At 38.9% G+C, this 17,345-nt stretch overlaps 1 protein-coding gene across 5 annotated transcripts in view; it reads left to right on the top strand.

The window, feature by feature from the left end:
• SORBS2 (sorbin and SH3 domain containing 2) overlaps nt 1-17,345 on the top strand; it is a 121,565-nt gene that overhangs the window by 13,383 nt on the left and 90,837 nt on the right. For all 5 annotated transcript variants that reach the window (XM_006834448.1, XM_006834445.1, XM_006834449.1 and 2 more), the window contains one exon: nt 14,364-14,502. In XM_006834448.1, coding sequence (XP_006834511.1) covers nt 14,364-14,502 — 139 coding nt within the window. Of the gene's footprint in view, nt 1-14,363; nt 14,503-17,345 lie in introns of those variants that run through there.

Raw genomic sequence — 17,345 nt, 5'->3', positions numbered from 1 at the left:
CTTTAAAAAGGTCTTGTGCAACAGATTTGCCTAATGCAATACGTCATTTGATTTCTTGACTACTGCTTCCATGAGTGTTGATAGTTGATCCAAGAACAATGACGTTCTTGACAACTTCAATCTTTTCTCCATTGATAAGAATATTGTTTATTGGTCCAGTTGTGAGGATTTTTGTTTTCTTTACGTTGAGATGTAATTCATACCGAAGGCTGTGCTCTTTGATCTTCATCAGTAAATGTTTTAAGTCCTCAAGTCATTGTTGTTGTTAAGTACCGTGGAGTCGGTTCCAACTCATAGTGATCCTGCACAGGGCTCCCAAGGCTGTTAATCTTTACAGGAGCAGAACGCCTCATCTTTCTTCCACGGAACTGCTGGTAGTTTCAAACTGCTGATCTTGAGGTTGACAGCCCGACTCATAACCACTATGCTGCCAGAGCTCCTTAAGTCCTCGGGTCATAGAAGCCTGCAAAATTATTCAGTCTGGCTCTGGTCTGGCCCTGCCAAGGCAAATGCAGGTGGGACTCAAAATTCAATAAATCTAGGAGCTTTTATCATAGCAACATATATTTATATTAAGTGATGTTATAAATATCCAAATGGCCCTTGGCAGAAAAAAAAAAGTTTCCCCTTCCCTGCTCTGGAGTCCTGGTATAGCACTATAAGATAAGCACTGAACCACAAGGTTGGTTTGAACTGCAATGTCGGTTGTTCAAACTAACCAGCCACTTCTTGGAAACCCTATACAGGGTCGCTATGAGTTAGAACTGACTCAAGGACACTTAACAACAAGAATAACAACCCCTACCCTAAGTAGAGACATGAGGAAGAGTTTCCATTCTGCACTGGGCAGTCAAATAGACATCACCAAAAGGGAGAACAGCTTTAAATTGCAGAAAAGCATTCTAGGCAGAGCAAATACCTAGTTCAAAGACTTAACTCTGAAACATGTTAGGTTATTCAGGACTACCAAGGAAGCCAGTAAGAAGAAAAATAAGGGAATGAGATGAAGAGTAATAGGACATGAAGTCAGAGGTGACAAAAGTCAGAGATCAGAAGTCCTTGTGAGCCACTGCATTGTAAAATGGGAGTCCCCCAGCAGGGGATGACACCTGCTTTTCTAATGCAATCATTCTGGCAGCTGAGTTGAGGATAAGTGATAATGGACCTAGAAGAGCAGGTAAACCAGCTAGGTTGCTATTGCATTGTTTCAGGAGAGAAAGAGCAGTGAATCTCAGTAGTTTGGAAGCAGCAGAGGTGGTGAGAACTGACAGGCTTCTGAATGTAATTTAAAAGTAGAGCAAACAGGACTTCTTTGGCAATTGTATTGTAGGATGTGAGAGTAAGAAGAGAGTCAAGGTTGATTCCAGTCTGCAACAGGAAAGGACAAAATTGCTATCACTGAGACTGAACAACGTTGGGTTAAGTGGCTTTGGGAAACCATCAGAGGTTGTATTTATGACATGCTAAGGTTGAGATAGGAGTCTCTTGTTAAGCACATGGTTATGCACATGTGAACAGTTAAGTACAAGATTACTAGACATAAGGTTGCCAGTTATATATATCCAGGGCCTAGTGATATGCTTCTGCAAACTCATAAAAAACACCGTGGTGCAAGTCTATTCTGCACACATGGGGTCGCCGTGATCAGAATAGACACAACAGTTACTAACAGCAATAACAAAATTCAGATGTCATCAGCGAAAAAGAAGAACCCCCAAATGATATGGTTTGACACAGTGGCAGCGACAGTGGACTCAAATGTAACTACAATTGTGCAGTTGACACAGAACCCAACAGCGTTTCATTCTGTTGTGCACAGGGTCACTATTGAAACAGACTGCGTGGCACCTAACGACATGCACATCCATGTGGAGAGGTCAAGTAGACAGTAGATACGTGAGTCTGGAGTTCAAGAGACAAGTCTGGTTTGGAGAGGTGCATATGGAGTCAGTGAGATCACTAAGGGAGTAAATCTAGAGAATATATATATATATATATATTCTGCTGTTATGTGCCGTGGAGTCGGTTCTGACTTATAGCTACCCTGCACGGGGGTTTCCGAGTCTGTAAATCTTTATGGGAGCAGAAAGCCTCATCTTTTTCCCGCGTAACAGCTGGTAGTTTCGAACTGCTGATTCTGAGGTTAGCAGCCCAATTTGTAACCACTATGCTACCAGAGCTCTCTCTATATATATATACATATATGTTGTTGTTGTTAAGTGCTGTCGAGTCGATTCTGACCCATAGCGACCCTGTATAGGGTTTCCAAACAGAAGCTGGTGAGCTTGAACCACTGACCTTGCAGTTCAAACAACTTTGCAGTCTGACACATTAGCCCACAGTGCCACACCAGAACTCTCTCTGTCTCTCCATATATATGTGTGTGTGTGTGTGTGTGTGTGTTTTATCTAGCTTTAGATATTTTTTCTAAAACATTTAAGTAACTTTAAAAAGACCAGAAAATTGAAAAGTAGACATATGAAAACACATTATTTTAAGTTTAAATATTTTGTTTATACCAAAATAGAATTTATGATCATTTTACTTCATCTGAAATTGAATGTTCTTTAAGATCATCATTGAACAAAGGGAAATGGCCAAACAAGACAAATATTTCAAGTGAAAAGAATATAAGCAAAAATGCAGATTTTGAAGATTATTGCTGAATTTGCTGCCATTAAATCCAGGATCACATTTTTCTTTGTACTTCAGTCTCCAATATGTTTTGGCATAGCACTGGACTTCATAGAAATTTTTTTGTATTGTACATTATAGATTTTTTTTTCATTGACTTTTATTTAATACAGCATTAAAATAGTAATCAATCCCTGAGTTTCTAACATTCCCTTAAATCTGTTACCGAAGCTACTGCCTCACATGACAATCCCAGGCCTGGCCCTGCCAGACCAAGTCTTTGGTTGCTGTATTCCAGCTCCATACCAAATCCTCATTCAATTATTAGTTATACCAATCTCTCTTCACCTCCACGTTCTACATAACAGAGTGAAAAACCGATGGCCTGAGGGCTTATGACAACAGATGTGTTATGTTTGTAATTCAGTCACCTGTAGAGGTAGCATGCTGTCTCCAATCCACCACTGTCCCAGCATTCCTTCTTAATGTCTAAACAGCCTGACTTGTATTTTTCTGATAACTGCCTGGCCCATGAGAGGCACTTGAGTTTACAATGACTATATCCAACTCAGTGTACTTTTCCACTGCTGAAGCACTCCCGCCCTGAGTTTTCATGGCCTTTAGTTCATGAAAGATTGCCAACCTGGCATTAGTAATCTCTTTCATCCGGGTAGCACATATGGTAAAGCACTTTGTAACTAACAGAAAGGTTAGCATCTGGAGTACACCAGAGACATCTCAGAATAAAGGTTGGTAAACTATGAAGCACAGTTCTTCTTGGAAATGCATGGAGTTGCCAAGTACCAGAATCTTCTCCACAGCAGCTAGTTATGTTTTTTCAACCACTAATGTTAAAGTTCAACTATTTCAAGAGGTTGCATATGATAAGAGCCAGTGGTACTGAAGGAAAAAGTACAAGGTGCATTGAAGGTACTGGCAAAGAACTTGGGTCTGGGAATGATGGAATACAAATTGAAATTTTTCAACAAACTGATACAGCAATGGAGGTACTCAGTCATTTTTGCCAAGAAATTTGGAAGACATCTATCTGGCCAACTGATTGAAGGAGATCTATTGTTTGTACCATTCCAAAGACAGGTGACCCAATGGGATGCAGAAATCATTGAATATTATCACTACTATCACATGCTAGTAATATTTTGCTCAAAATAATTCAAAAATGACTAGAACAATACAATGACAGGGAACTTCCAGAAGGTCAAGCTAGATTCAGAAGAAGACAAGGAACGAGGGATATCACTGCTGACATCACATGGATCTTAACTGGAAGCAGAGACCACTAGAAAGGTGTTTACCTGTGTTTTTATTGACTATACAAAGACATTCTAAGTGGATCATGACAACCTACGGACAACATTTCAGAGAATAAATATTCCAGAACACATAACTGTTCACATGAGGAACCTGCACATAGACAAAGAGACAGTCGTTCATACAGAATAAGGGAACACTGAATGGTTTAAAATTAGGAAAGGCGTGTGCCAAGGTTGTGTTCCTTTACCATACTTATTCAGTCTGTGTGCTGAGCAAAAATTCAAGGAACTGGTTTATATGAAGAAAAAACATGACATCAGGATTGGAGGAAGACTCATTAGCAATCTGTGCTATGCAGATGATATGACCTTGCTTGCTAAAAACAAAGGGAATTTAAAATACTTATTGATAAAGATCAAAGACGACAGCCTTCAGTATGGGTTGCACCTCAATGTAAAGAAAACAAAAATCCTCACCACTGGACCAATAAATAACATTCATGTAAATGGAGAAAAGAGTGAAGTTGTCAAAAACTGTATTTTACTTGGATCTACTATCAATACTCATGAAAACAGCAGTCAAGAAATCAAACGACGTATTGTACTAGGTAAATCTGCACAAGATCTCTTTAACGTGTTCAAGGGCAAGTTGGCAGTTTGAGAACTAAAGCACACCTGATCCCAGCCATGGTATTTTCAACACCTTCATATGCATGTGAAAGTTGAACAACGAATAAGGAAGACCATAGAAGAATTGATGAATTTGAGTATGGTGCTGGAGAAGAATATCAAAAGTACCAGGGACTGCCAGAAGAATAAACAAATCTATGTTAAAAATAGATAGAGCCAGAATGCTCCTTGGAAACAAAGATGGTGAGACTTTGTCTCTCATGCTTCGAACATATTATAAGGAGAGGTCAGTCCCTGAAGAGGACATAATGCTTGGTAAACTGGAGAATCAGAGAAAAAGCAGATGACCCCCAACAAGATGGATTGACACAGTGGCAGCAGCAATGGGCGTAAGCTTAACAACAGTTTGTGAGGGTGGTCCAGTATTAGGCAGTATTTTGTCCTGTGGAGCATGGTGGTGGTGATGTGCTGTGGAGTCGGTTCCGACTCATAGCGAACCTGCATAGGGTTTCCAAGGCTATAAATCTTTACGGGAGCAGAAAACCTCATCTTTCTTCCTGCGGAACAGCTGGTAGTTTCAAACTGCTGACTTTGAGGTTGACTCATAACCACTACACTACCAAAGCTCCTTTCTGTAGAGCATAAGGTTGCTATAATCAGAACTGAGTCAACTGCACCTAAAAACATCAACAAATGCCAAAATTCTCCTATCATTCTTAGTTGAAAATATTTGAACCAAGAGACTCAATGTGATTTTGAATAAGTGTATGAAGGAGCTCTGGTAGCGTAGTGGTTATGAATTGGGTTGCGAGCCGCAAGGGCAGCAGTTCGAAACTACCAGCTGTTCCGTGGGAGAAAGATGAGGCTTTCTGCTCCCGTAAAGATTTACAGCCTCGGAAACCCTATATAGGGTCACTATGAGTCGGAACCGACTCCACAGCACATAACAACAACAACATGAAGTATGTTAAGGTCCAAGTGCTGTGCCTTTCTTTTGTAAAAGACCAAGAGGCAGCAAGCTACTGTTTCTAGCTCCTCCCTCCCTTATATATGAACAACTGTGGAACATAGAAAGCAAACTTGTCTTAGGTAAGAGTTGGTGTCCCTTGATCTATATTCAAACACCTTAACCTTTCATGATCTTGAGATGAGACATAGTGATTTTCTTCCATCCTTTATCTGCCTCCAAACTTAGTAGGGAAAAAAATGAAACTGTCCTTATTTAGAGATAGTTTTTCTTAACCTCAGTGTAGTCCAGATTTCTTCATTTTTTCACACTTTCCCTTGCACCCTTCTCACATTTTCTTTAGAAGAAACATGTATAACATGATTCTGTCTTCTTCTTGGATCTAAGGTTTCTCCTGAACTCTGAATATGCTAGAAAGTAGTTTACATCTTTATTGCAAGATATTTCAGAGCTTTCCTGTGGGTTATATGCTTCTCTTGTTGAGTTTCCTTTGTAGACATTGAAGTGTGCTATGGCTCACCAAGAGGCATTGCATCTGTTAACTACTTGAATGCACATACACATTAACCAAACCCATTGCCATTGAGTCAATTTTGCCTCACAGCTACCCTGTAGGGCAGAAAAGAACTGCTGCATAGAGTTTCACAGACTGTCCATCTTGACAGAAGCAGGTTGCTTCATCACTCTCCCACAGAGTCGCTGGTTGATAAATTAACCTTTCTGGTAGTAGCCCAACATTTAACCCATTTCATTGCCAGAGCTTCTCACATACACACTGCTGTTGCTGTTGTTAAGTACTGTCAAGTTGATTCTGACTCATAGCAACCCTGTATAGGGTTTCCAAGGAGCGGCTGATAAGTCTGAACCACCAACCTTGTTGTTCAAACCGACCTTGTGGTCTAGTGTTGTATCCCACAGCACCACACCAGGACTCCCACATGCACATTGTTGTTGTTGTTAAGTGCCATTGCATCAGTTCTGACCCATAGCAACCCTGTATAGGGTTTCCAAGGAGCAAGTTGTGAGCTTGAACCACCTACCTTGCGCGTCAAACTGACTTTGCAGTTCAGCACATTATCCCACAGCACCACACAGGGATTCATTACAGACTCAAAATTGTGAGCAAATTATGATGTGGCAATAGAAATTCTGAAGATGAAATATTTCAATTGTCTGTTGATACTCTTTTTGAAAGAACAGGTAAATGGATAAAGATCATTCTGTGCACATTGCTGTACAAGCAAATATAATCATATTACCAATGACAGTGGTGATTTTAGAGAGAAATAATATACATTAGCTTTTGAAATGCTTCCGTTTCAAGGATATACGCAAGCCAGTCCTGTGAGCTGCAATCATTTGATTTTTTTTTTTTTTTTTCCTTTTGAATTTTAAAAGAAAAGCCTCCTCTGAGAAGATAACACAAATCCATTTGCTTGGTTTATATTACTTAATAAAATGTTAACTTAGCATAAGCAAAACTAAGAAGAGATTAATGTTATATGGAAACTTCTTTAATGAAATGGCCTCATTGTAAGAAATTCCATTCACGGTACCCAACCCAAGATTACTTCATATTGAATTCCATTCAGACTTCTAGGAGAATTCTAATACATTAAGTTATAATTATTATAATTTTAAAACATTACAATTTTACATCTAATATAATCTCCAAATATTATAGGTATTTAATAATGAAAAATATATTCTTATTAAATATTTTAAGTTCTGAGTAACAATTAGATTTTAAAATCATATATATTAAAGTTTTTGTTGTTAAGTGCTGTTGAGTCATGCCATATTTAAAATGAAGCAAGCAAGGAAATATGTATTTTACCCAGGATTAGAGCAATGCAACCTATTAGATTTTAGATTGCTGTCCTGGGCAGTGCTGTAGGATAAGCACTGAACTGCAAGGTTGGCAGTTCAAACCCAACAAACTGCTCCTTGAAACCCCTACACAGTGTCACTATGAGTCTGATCCCACTTGATGGCACTTAGATCAACAATTTATTAGATTTAGGATGCACATTAGAAGGTGATGGTAGTGTTTGTGCACTGTCAAGTTGGTTCTGACTCATAGCGACCCTGTATAGGGTTTCCAAAGCTAAAATCTCTAAGAGAACAGAAAGTTTCATCTTTCTCCCGATTTGGGGCTAGTAGAGTTCAACTACTGATGTTGAAGTTAGCAACCTTGAAGTTAGCAACCCAGCTCATAATCCACTACATTACCAGAGTGTCTATACTGTTAAATGCCATCGAATTGGTTCCAACTCATAGCAATCCTGTATAGGGTTTCCAAGGAGAAGCTGGTGGGTTTGAACTGCTGACCTTGTGGTTCACAGTCCAGTGCTGATCCTACAGTGCCATACCAGGAGTCTAAGAGCATCTAGGTTGTTGTTGTTAAGTGTCATCGAGTCAGTTCCGACCCACAGCAACCCTGTATAGGGTTTCCAAGGAGAAACCTGTGAGCTTGAACTGCTGACTTTGCTGTTCAAGCCAACTTTGTAGTCCAGCACATTAACCCACAGCACCACACCAGGACTCCAAGAGCATCTATACACTCCTAAAATTGCATGTAGAATTTTATGGCATATGAATTTCGTAAGAGATCAATAACTATCATATTTTAAGGTGATATATGACCCAAAGAGGCCTTTTAACAGGATCGATTATTTTTTGCATCCTCAATTAAAAATCTGAAGAAAATTTTTATTTAAGACTTTTTATGAGACCAACAGCATGTATAACATCAGCTGTATAAAAATGATGGCTGGCCAAAACTTCAGTTGTTGTTGTTGTTGTCAGGTGCCATCAAGTCGGAACCGACTCATAGCGACCCCATGCAAAGCAGAACGAAACAATATCCGATCCTGGGCTAACCTCACTACCGCTACCACACTTGAGTCCATCAATGATGCCACCTGGCCAATCCATCTCGTTGGGGGTCTTCCTCTTTTTCTCTGACCCTCCACCTTACCCAGCATGACATCCTTCTCCAGTGACTATTTCCTCAGGACAATATATCCAAAGTATGAGAGACGAAGCTTAGCCATCCTGGCCTCCAAGGAGCACTCTGGCTGCACTTCTTCCAAAACAGATCTATTGGTTCTTTTGGCAGTCCATGGCACTTTCAGTATTCTTCTCCAACACCACAACTCAAAGGCATCATTCTTCTACGATCTTCCTTATTCACTGTCCAGCTTTCGCATCCATATGAGGTTATTGAAAACTTCAATAGTACCACTTAAATCTTTACTACACACGATTTTTTTAGAGTTCTCTTTATCTTTTTCACTATCCATATGCTGATTTCCTATAATCCATTTTCCAACTGGCCTTGCATCAAAAATCTAAACTCTATTCTAGAGGTGGCATTGTGGGTTAATGTGCTGAACTGCAAAGTTCATTTGAAGCACAAGGCTAGTGGTTCAAGCGCACCAGCTGCTCTGTGGAAACCCTATACAGGGTTGCTATAGGTCGGAAAAACAATTCTAGAGGTGGGATTGATGCTCATAAGGAAGCAAATTTGCTTCAAGATTTCATTCACTCACATTACAATTGATGTTTATCATCAGGTTTGACTCAGGGGAGCAGAAACTAGCAAGGTTACAACAGATGGCAAAAGGTCGCACTGAGTCAGAATGACTCACATGGCACCTAACAACAGAAACTTTTAATAGGCCATCATCTTCCTCCATCACCGTTTGCCTCTTGGGTTTTACCACCTTAGAGGTAATAAACATTAATGCCACATTCAGTTTCTTTCTCCTTTACCTAAGATTTAAAACCAAGAGTAGTTCTAACCAACTAGAATATATACTAACCATTTTCAATGGGTAGTTTTTCCATTTCATTTTTCCACCTATTACACTGCTAGTTTATTCTAAAATGCAATTCTTCTAATATTTCGTAGTGAAATTTAAAAAACCTGATCTAAGGAGTGATTAGGAACCAAAAATACCATTCCTACCACTGTCACGTAAGTGGGGGTGGATGAGTTGAGAGAGAGGGTCGGGAAAACAGACCAAACTGATTTATATTGGTTGCACATTTAGGAATAGTGGTAGTCAGTAGAGAGAATTATACTCCTTGAAATTTTCTACGGAAGATAAAACTAGGTCTGCTGGCCAATAGACATCTAATATCACTTCATTGCCGCTAGTACCTAAACGTAAAACTTGCAAGAAAAAACTTGTTTGAATTCTCATTCTGCCAACTCTTGCAAGCCCTCCCCCAAAATGGCATTGCAGTGCAGTGTGAAAAGTGGCCTTGTTTCCATAAAACACTTACTGGATTCATTTTCTTCATCTTTTTATGCTTTTTCTGTAATGTGTGTGGTTGGTATCTAATCCATCTGAATGTACTTCCTAAAGTGCTTGCAAATAAAACAGATGTTTTGTCTTCTATGCTGCATTGCAAAAAGAGATATCTTTACTGATTGGGTCATTTATATCTCTTCTTCTCATTTTTTTTCTCAAACTCAGCTTGGAAATCAGAACTTAACTGCCCATGCATTGGAGGTAAATGCTTCCCAGACACACAGTCAAACTACACCGGAAGTCTCTTCTCCATGTCCCCCTTCTGTGGCACCTCATACCCAAACTACTTTTTTATCAGACAGTGGCTCCAGGCCAGCATCCCTTGTCCTGCCAGCAGCAGTACATACACTCTGCGCCCCTTCACAATGTTTATGTAGTCAGCCTTTCCTAGCTCCTGAAAGCCACAGCAATGTTGCAGGGTCTCTCACCACAGACCTCTCCAACTCCAAGAGTGAGTTCTCCACAGTCATTCTAGACAAGCTGCAGATCAGTAACTCTGACACCACTGACCATTCTGAAACACCCTCCCCAACCTTGAGTCAGAGATCTTCTGTGACAGATGTTACCACCCTTAACCACCCCTGCTGCCACTCATGTAATTATCCTCCCTTCCTTTGCCTCTATTGTTTTTTACACAGGACTCCACAGGCCAAAATAACTGATAGCTTATCTACCATCTCACTTTGCAGCTGAGCAATGTATTTACATAGCTACTGATTGGTAAAGCAACTCTATACAGTCTAATAGGAAAATCATTGACAACCATTTGCATAAGCCTACTTAGTGTTGAAAAATTCAATGATATTCTTTTCATTTACTTCAGAATGATATATGTTTACACTGTATTGCTGTAGCAAATGTGATTTACAGTGATTTACTTTAATGAGATGTTACCTCAGAAACTTAAACAAGTATATATCATAATATTATTATGAGTACATTACTGAGAAACCCATTGCATATGGGTTAAATTTTAAATTTTAACCCATATTAACAAATGGTCGATAACAATTTACCTCAGAAACTCATATTAATGAATCCTGTGTGAATAGTTCATATATCCTTGTGTTTCACAGAAATTGTTACTGAATGCATGAGCTAATGTGTCTTGCTCCTCTTTCACTTATAGCTGCATCTTTTAAATCCATCTCTTATAGGAATGAATGATGTAACCAATCAAAATTTTTACTATAGATATTCATCCTTATGGATTTTTGGAAACTATTTTTCCTGAGCCACTCCGGTATAATTTATAAACACATTTATTATTTTATCTATCTCTCTTTCTGTTTACATTTTATAAATAGGTGGTTTCTCATATAAATTATATCATTTAAATATGTTTACATGACAAGTACAGACCCCAGTAAATTATTTATGACTAACAAAAGTGCCTTAAAATTTTATGCTAAACATTTTCAATTGGATAGAATGGATTTATTGGTCATGGCTCTAATATAACAGCATATAACTTTAGGCAAAAACCGGGAATTTACTACTAAAAATGATATATATCATAATGAACTTCCAAACAAGCACTGTCATTGCCAAAGTGTTTTTTAGACTTCTAAAGATAGCCTAAATGATAGTATCTTGTATGTAGGTCATAAATCTGCCACTGCCATATGTGGAGAAATTTTGTATGTGCAAGTTTTACAAGCTGAAACAATTACAGATAAAGAAAGATTCTATTAATTGGACTGGGTTTAGTATTCATCCAATGATTGTTTGCATTAAAACATTCCATCCAGTGGGGATACAGACTTAGCCTTATTTTCCAGAACTATCACCATCAAGAATCCCTCCTGCTACTAACAGGTAGCACAGCCGTTAGTACCAGACACTCACCACTGTGTTCTGGACATTCAATGTCTTTCAGCTTTTAAAAATTTGGGGGATGCTATCGGGGTCTTTAACTAAAAAACAGAGAAAGTGCTAGTATGTAAATTTATGTACCAACCTGTTTAATTTCTGTTTTTTAAGACTGCTCAGGACCCTGGGATTTATATTGTCTTATAAGCACAATCTGAGCTAACTCTATCTGGAATTCATTTCAAGTAACAGTTTCAGTTGCCCTTAGATATTCCATGAGATTTTCTTTTTCTAATAACTAATTCACTATAAAGTGTGTTCTAAAATTCTAAGGATATTGTTTTGTGAGTAAAATCCTGATTGGTTTAACATAAAGAGGAAATCTACTTTCAGCATTTATTTTTTGTAAACACATAATCAGTATTATTGAAATCATTAAATAGGACTCAAAGCAACATTCTTAAGTTTAAAACCAACCAAAAAAGCCAAACCCATTGCTAGAGAGTTGATGCCCACTCACATTGACCGTACAGGACAGGGTAGAACAGAGCTCCCTAGGCTGTAAACTTCATAGAAGCAGGCTGCCACATCTTTCTGCCACAGAGCAGTCTACCTTGCAGTTAGCAGCCAAGCACTTAGTCACTGTGTTACCAAGTCTTTTCAAGTTTAAAACCTTTTACTGTCAAATCATTGCTATGAGTGATCCCAAAGATTTCCATGGTTGAGCTTCAGAAGTGCGTTGCCAGTTCTTTCTTCCAAGGTGCTTCTGGGTAAACTTGAATTTCCACCCTTTCATTTAGCAGCTGAGTATGTTAACCATTTATACCTCCCAGGAACTCCTTTTTATGGTAATAACATAGTAACATGATGGTTCTCAATAAGAAAGAATTTCCCACTTTTAACATTAATTATAATATATTATAGCAATGGTGGAGTCCTGGTGTGGCACTGTGGGTTAATGAGCCAGACTGCAAAGCCATTTGATCTGCAAGGTCGGCTGTTCAAGCTCACCAACTGCTCCTCGGAAACCCTATACAGGGTCGCTGTGGGTCGGAACCTACTTGACGGCACTTCACAACAATAACAACATAACAATAGTACTAAAAATATATTTACAATGATAAACCGAACTTGATTTGGACAAAGAGGCAAAAAATGTTCTCAAATCATTCAGTCATCAAAGTTACATAAGGCCCTGATGCATTTGCACAGGCTTGTGCTTCATGTGTATCTCAATGGCCAGAGTTCCCCAGGTGCAAGAGTCTCAAGATATGACTAGCTATGATAGGAGAGCAATTTCTATAACACCTTAGAGAAGTACTTTAAAAGTACAGTCATTGTACTAAAATGCTTACTGATTTTAGGACAATTGTACTGTGACTATCATGTAATGAAATTAGATTTATTCTATATCATTGGAAAATGTATTTGCTTTACCATGAAACCATGTACATGCATATATACAGTTGATTATCAATTGATGTTTCAGGCCTGGATAAAGGTTTATTTTGCTTTAGGATACTTAGTTGTTGTTGTTGTTAATGTGCCGTGGAGTCGGCTCCGACTCATAGCGACCCTGTACAGGGTTTCCAAGGCTGTAAATCTTTACAGGAGCAGAAAGCCTCATCTTTCTCCCGCGGAACAGCTGGTAGTTTTGAACTGCTGACCTTGCGGTTCGCAGCCCGATTCGTAACCACTACACTACCAGAGCGCCTTAGAGAAGGTCTCAAATAATGGTGCTTTATGTGAATATTTGTGTTTGTGTGTATTTAGCTGTAAAGTCCTTTTAACTGAATGCTTTAACTAATCTTTTTTCTCATTTGCATGCATTATGTAATATCCACAATACCTAGTGTGTATTCTGGATAGATGAGAATGTTCCACAGAAGTGAGCTCAACCTCTATGAATTAATCTGATTCAATTTAATTAGAATATGTGCCTACTAAATATGACTGTGTTTAGCAACAGGTTACAGCTAATAAAAAATGTAAGAGAGGTATATGTATGACCATCTCCAACAAAAAGCTTGAAATACCATGGAGGATATAAAAAACACTAAGCTATAAAACAACCACAGCAATCAATTTATCAGAAACCAACCAGAGGTTCAGAAGGTGCTAAAGGAGATTGGAGTAGGGAGAAGCCAGTGTTTTTGACATGTCTTTCTGATGCTTTCCCCGATATTTGCTTCTTCTAGAATAGGTTGCTTCATGTCCCTGATGTTAGCCACTTTGCTTAGGAATCATATACCCACCAATGATGATCCCTGACTAAGTCTGAAAGCCAACCTCTTCCTGCACATCAAAGAACAGTCATTTGGAATCCAGCATGTGGAGCAGTGTGATAGCACTCTGACTACTTACACCATAATTATAGGAGCAAATTCACCCACCACATTTGTTAGATTCTGAATATATACTGATTCCTCACTCCTACTGACACCATTCAGTATCTCTGTTGGCAGAGCACATTGACCAGCTGCTTCTGCTCTTCCTTGTCACCCCCAGAGCCCTCTGACATATAAAAGGATGTTTAACACTGAGAAAGACATATAAAGAAGATATTGGGGGAAATGATGTCCCTCTAGACATCAATTTTTAAAGTAAATAAAAACTGACACTTCATCACTGTCTTGTTTGAATGGAGTTGTTTCTTGTCATCAAGAGGAAAGTCATCCACATGGGATTAAGTACTTTAATGGGATGCTTTTGCGTTTTTCTCAGAGCCAGATAACAGTGAATGGAAACTCTGCTGGTGCTGTGAGTCCAATGAGTTACTACCAAAGGCCGTTTTCCCCTTCAGCTTACTCTCTACCCAGCTCGTTCAGCTCAAGCATTACCATGCCACATGGACGATCACTTGGTAAGTAATTTGATCATCATGATTTTTATCACCATTTCAATATGGCAACTAGAAACCTCAGGAGGAAAATATAAGTCCTCAAAGTGAGACAGAAGCATTCAATATCCTACTATTTTATGACCCTTGCCTAGGAAAGAAATTAAAAGCAAAGGATTCACCAGTAGAGAAAGCAGGTACGCAGCTATTTCAAGATGATGGTTCCATCTATGGTGAAGCAGAACAGGTCACTAGATGTTTAAAGGGTAGGGGAAAAAGAAGATGGCCCAGTTCAGGAGAACAGAGTTCACACCACCAGATGAATATTAATATAATGCTTTTCATTAATATAATGGGTAAATGCCATCCATGTTTGAGGCAGCCAGGTCTTTGTAGAACTGATGGTAGAAAATTGTTTTGCTAAATATAAGGACGAACTGCTTACCAACTAAAACACTGAAGTAGTCACCTGCTTCACGCTGAATTTATTCAAACAGGCTGATGTGGTAGCAGGAAGTCAAGTAAGACAAACCAGAGTTCCTTTAAATGTTGGTTCTATAATTCATGAGATAGTTCTTAACCCTTTGGAAATTAAAAATTAATGAAAGACATACTTTTTCCCCAGAAAAAATAAAAAGAGAACATATGTACCTTCATATAAAATTCAACCCTGTAATTCCATGGGGTTCATGAATTGTTTGAAGCTTTCTGATAAAGAAGGCATGCTATACCACAGAAAAACATTTTATGTGGTAAAATATATTAGAAAAGTTTGGAAAATAATACATATTTTTTAGTTGTTGTTAAGTGCCATTGAGTTGGTTCTGACTCATAGCAACCCCTACAGAGGGTTTCTGAGGAGTGGCTAGTAAGTTTGAGCAGCCGACCTTGTGGTTCAGTGCTTACCCTACCGCCCCACAAACAGTCCAAATTGAACTATCATCTGAATTCAGGCTAAAATAAAATGTTCGTGTTACTGAGCAACTTGTTACAGGCTTCCAGGCCATCGAAAGCAAGGAAGAAGACTGAGGATGTGTGACTAGACCGCACCTCTCAGAAAGGGAAGGAAGGACCCATTTTCTGACCAACACTACCTGTAACAGACGAACTACCGCACAGAACTTCACACTAATTACCATTCTTATGTTGAGGGCAGGCAGCATCTCTCCTTCTTCTTTCAATGCCCTAATTCAAATATTGAGAGAATATGAGACTCAAAGGACATTTTTATGTCACCATCTGACATACACAGTGTGGAGCTAAGCTTCAGTGGTCAACAAAATCTTCATAACTATAAGATATTAAATATAGCCATTGTTGTTGTTAAGTGCCGTTGAGTCGATTCCAACCCATAGCGACCCTGGATAGGGTTTCTAAGGAGCAGCTGGTGAGCTTCAACCACCGACCTGGCAGTTCAAATGACTTTGTAGTCTGACGCATTAGCCCACAGTGCCACACCAGGATTCCATATATAGCCATGGGACTCATTAAAGACAAGTGTAAATATATACTTGTGCTTTCTCTAAGGCTGCTCCCGGGGATTATTTGTGAATCTTATAATGAAGTCCTTTCAGAGCATAAAAATAGGACTTCCTTGTGCCCACTTTTGCCTTTGAGCAATTAATACATAATAATGTCATATTATAAATGGCAACTCTCTAGGTCTAGATTATGTGAGGTTATGAATGATCACATATATAGAATGAAATGCTGAAGTATTTTAGCCCTAACATTTCACCAAATTATTATCACAGTCTCCTCTTCGTCCCGTTGCCTGTTTGAATGAACACAGACTCCACTATTCTGCCTCATATTCAACAAAAAAATAGCATGTACTATAAACAGGATTTAATTTGAGAACATATTAGTTGGTATATTTTATATATAAAATATAGCACATGAAAAAAAAAAAAAAATTCTACATTAGCACCGGGCCACTTCCGATTCTAATTCCAATTCAGACCAGTGCAGAAACAATAGGTCCTAGAAGACTATACAAGCCTACCCTAACCCTAAGAGAACTTTATATTTAGTTGGGGGAAAAAGATGGCTAAAATAAGAGTCACTGGTGTTGTTGTTGAGTACCGTGGAGTTGGTTCCGACTCATAGCTACCCTGTACAGCGTTTCTGAGGCTGCAAATCTTTACGGGAGCAGAAAGTGTCATCTTTCCCCCATGGAACAACTGGTAGTTTTGAACTGCCGACCTTGAGGTTAGCAGCCCAATTTGTAACCACTATGCTACCAGAGCTCCTTAGACCATATACAATAATAAAACAATTATTATTATATTACTTGTATTACTTAAGCGATAGGTTTATAGAATATATTGAGCCATACATACATAGAGATAGAGTTGATACTATTCACTTTAGCTAAGACTGTACATAATAACCTCCCCCTTTCCCCAAAAAATATACCGCACTTCCATAGATTGTATATGACTCATAATGACCCTCTATTTCTGTGAAATGGCAGTTCAAGCTCACCAACTGCTCCTTGGAAGCCCTATGAAGGTTTACTATGGATCAGCACTTAACAACAACAACAACATCTGAGTTTATATGTATATAGAGAGAGGAGTCCTGGTGTGGTGCTGTGGAATAAAGCACAGACCTCAAGATCCATTTGAACCACAAGGTTGGCAGTTCAAACTCACCAGTCACTCTTTGGAAACCATATACAGGGTCGCTATGAGTCAGAATTGACTTGATGGCACTTAAAAGAGAGAGAGTCATGGTAGTGTGACGCTGTAGGATAAATAAGCACTGGACTTGATAAGCAAGGTCAGTGTTTCAAACCCACCAGCTGCTCTCTGAAACCCTCCCTATGCAGGGTCACTATAAGTTGGAACTGACTCGACAGTGCC

The sequence above is a fragment of the Chrysochloris asiatica genome, unplaced genomic scaffold, assembly GCF_000296735.1.
Source record: "Chrysochloris asiatica unplaced genomic scaffold, ChrAsi1.0 scaffold00011, whole genome shotgun sequence".
NCBI lineage: Eukaryota > Metazoa > Chordata > Mammalia > Afrosoricida > Chrysochloridae > Chrysochloris > Chrysochloris asiatica.
This window is presented reverse-complemented; position numbering and strand designations above follow the sequence as displayed.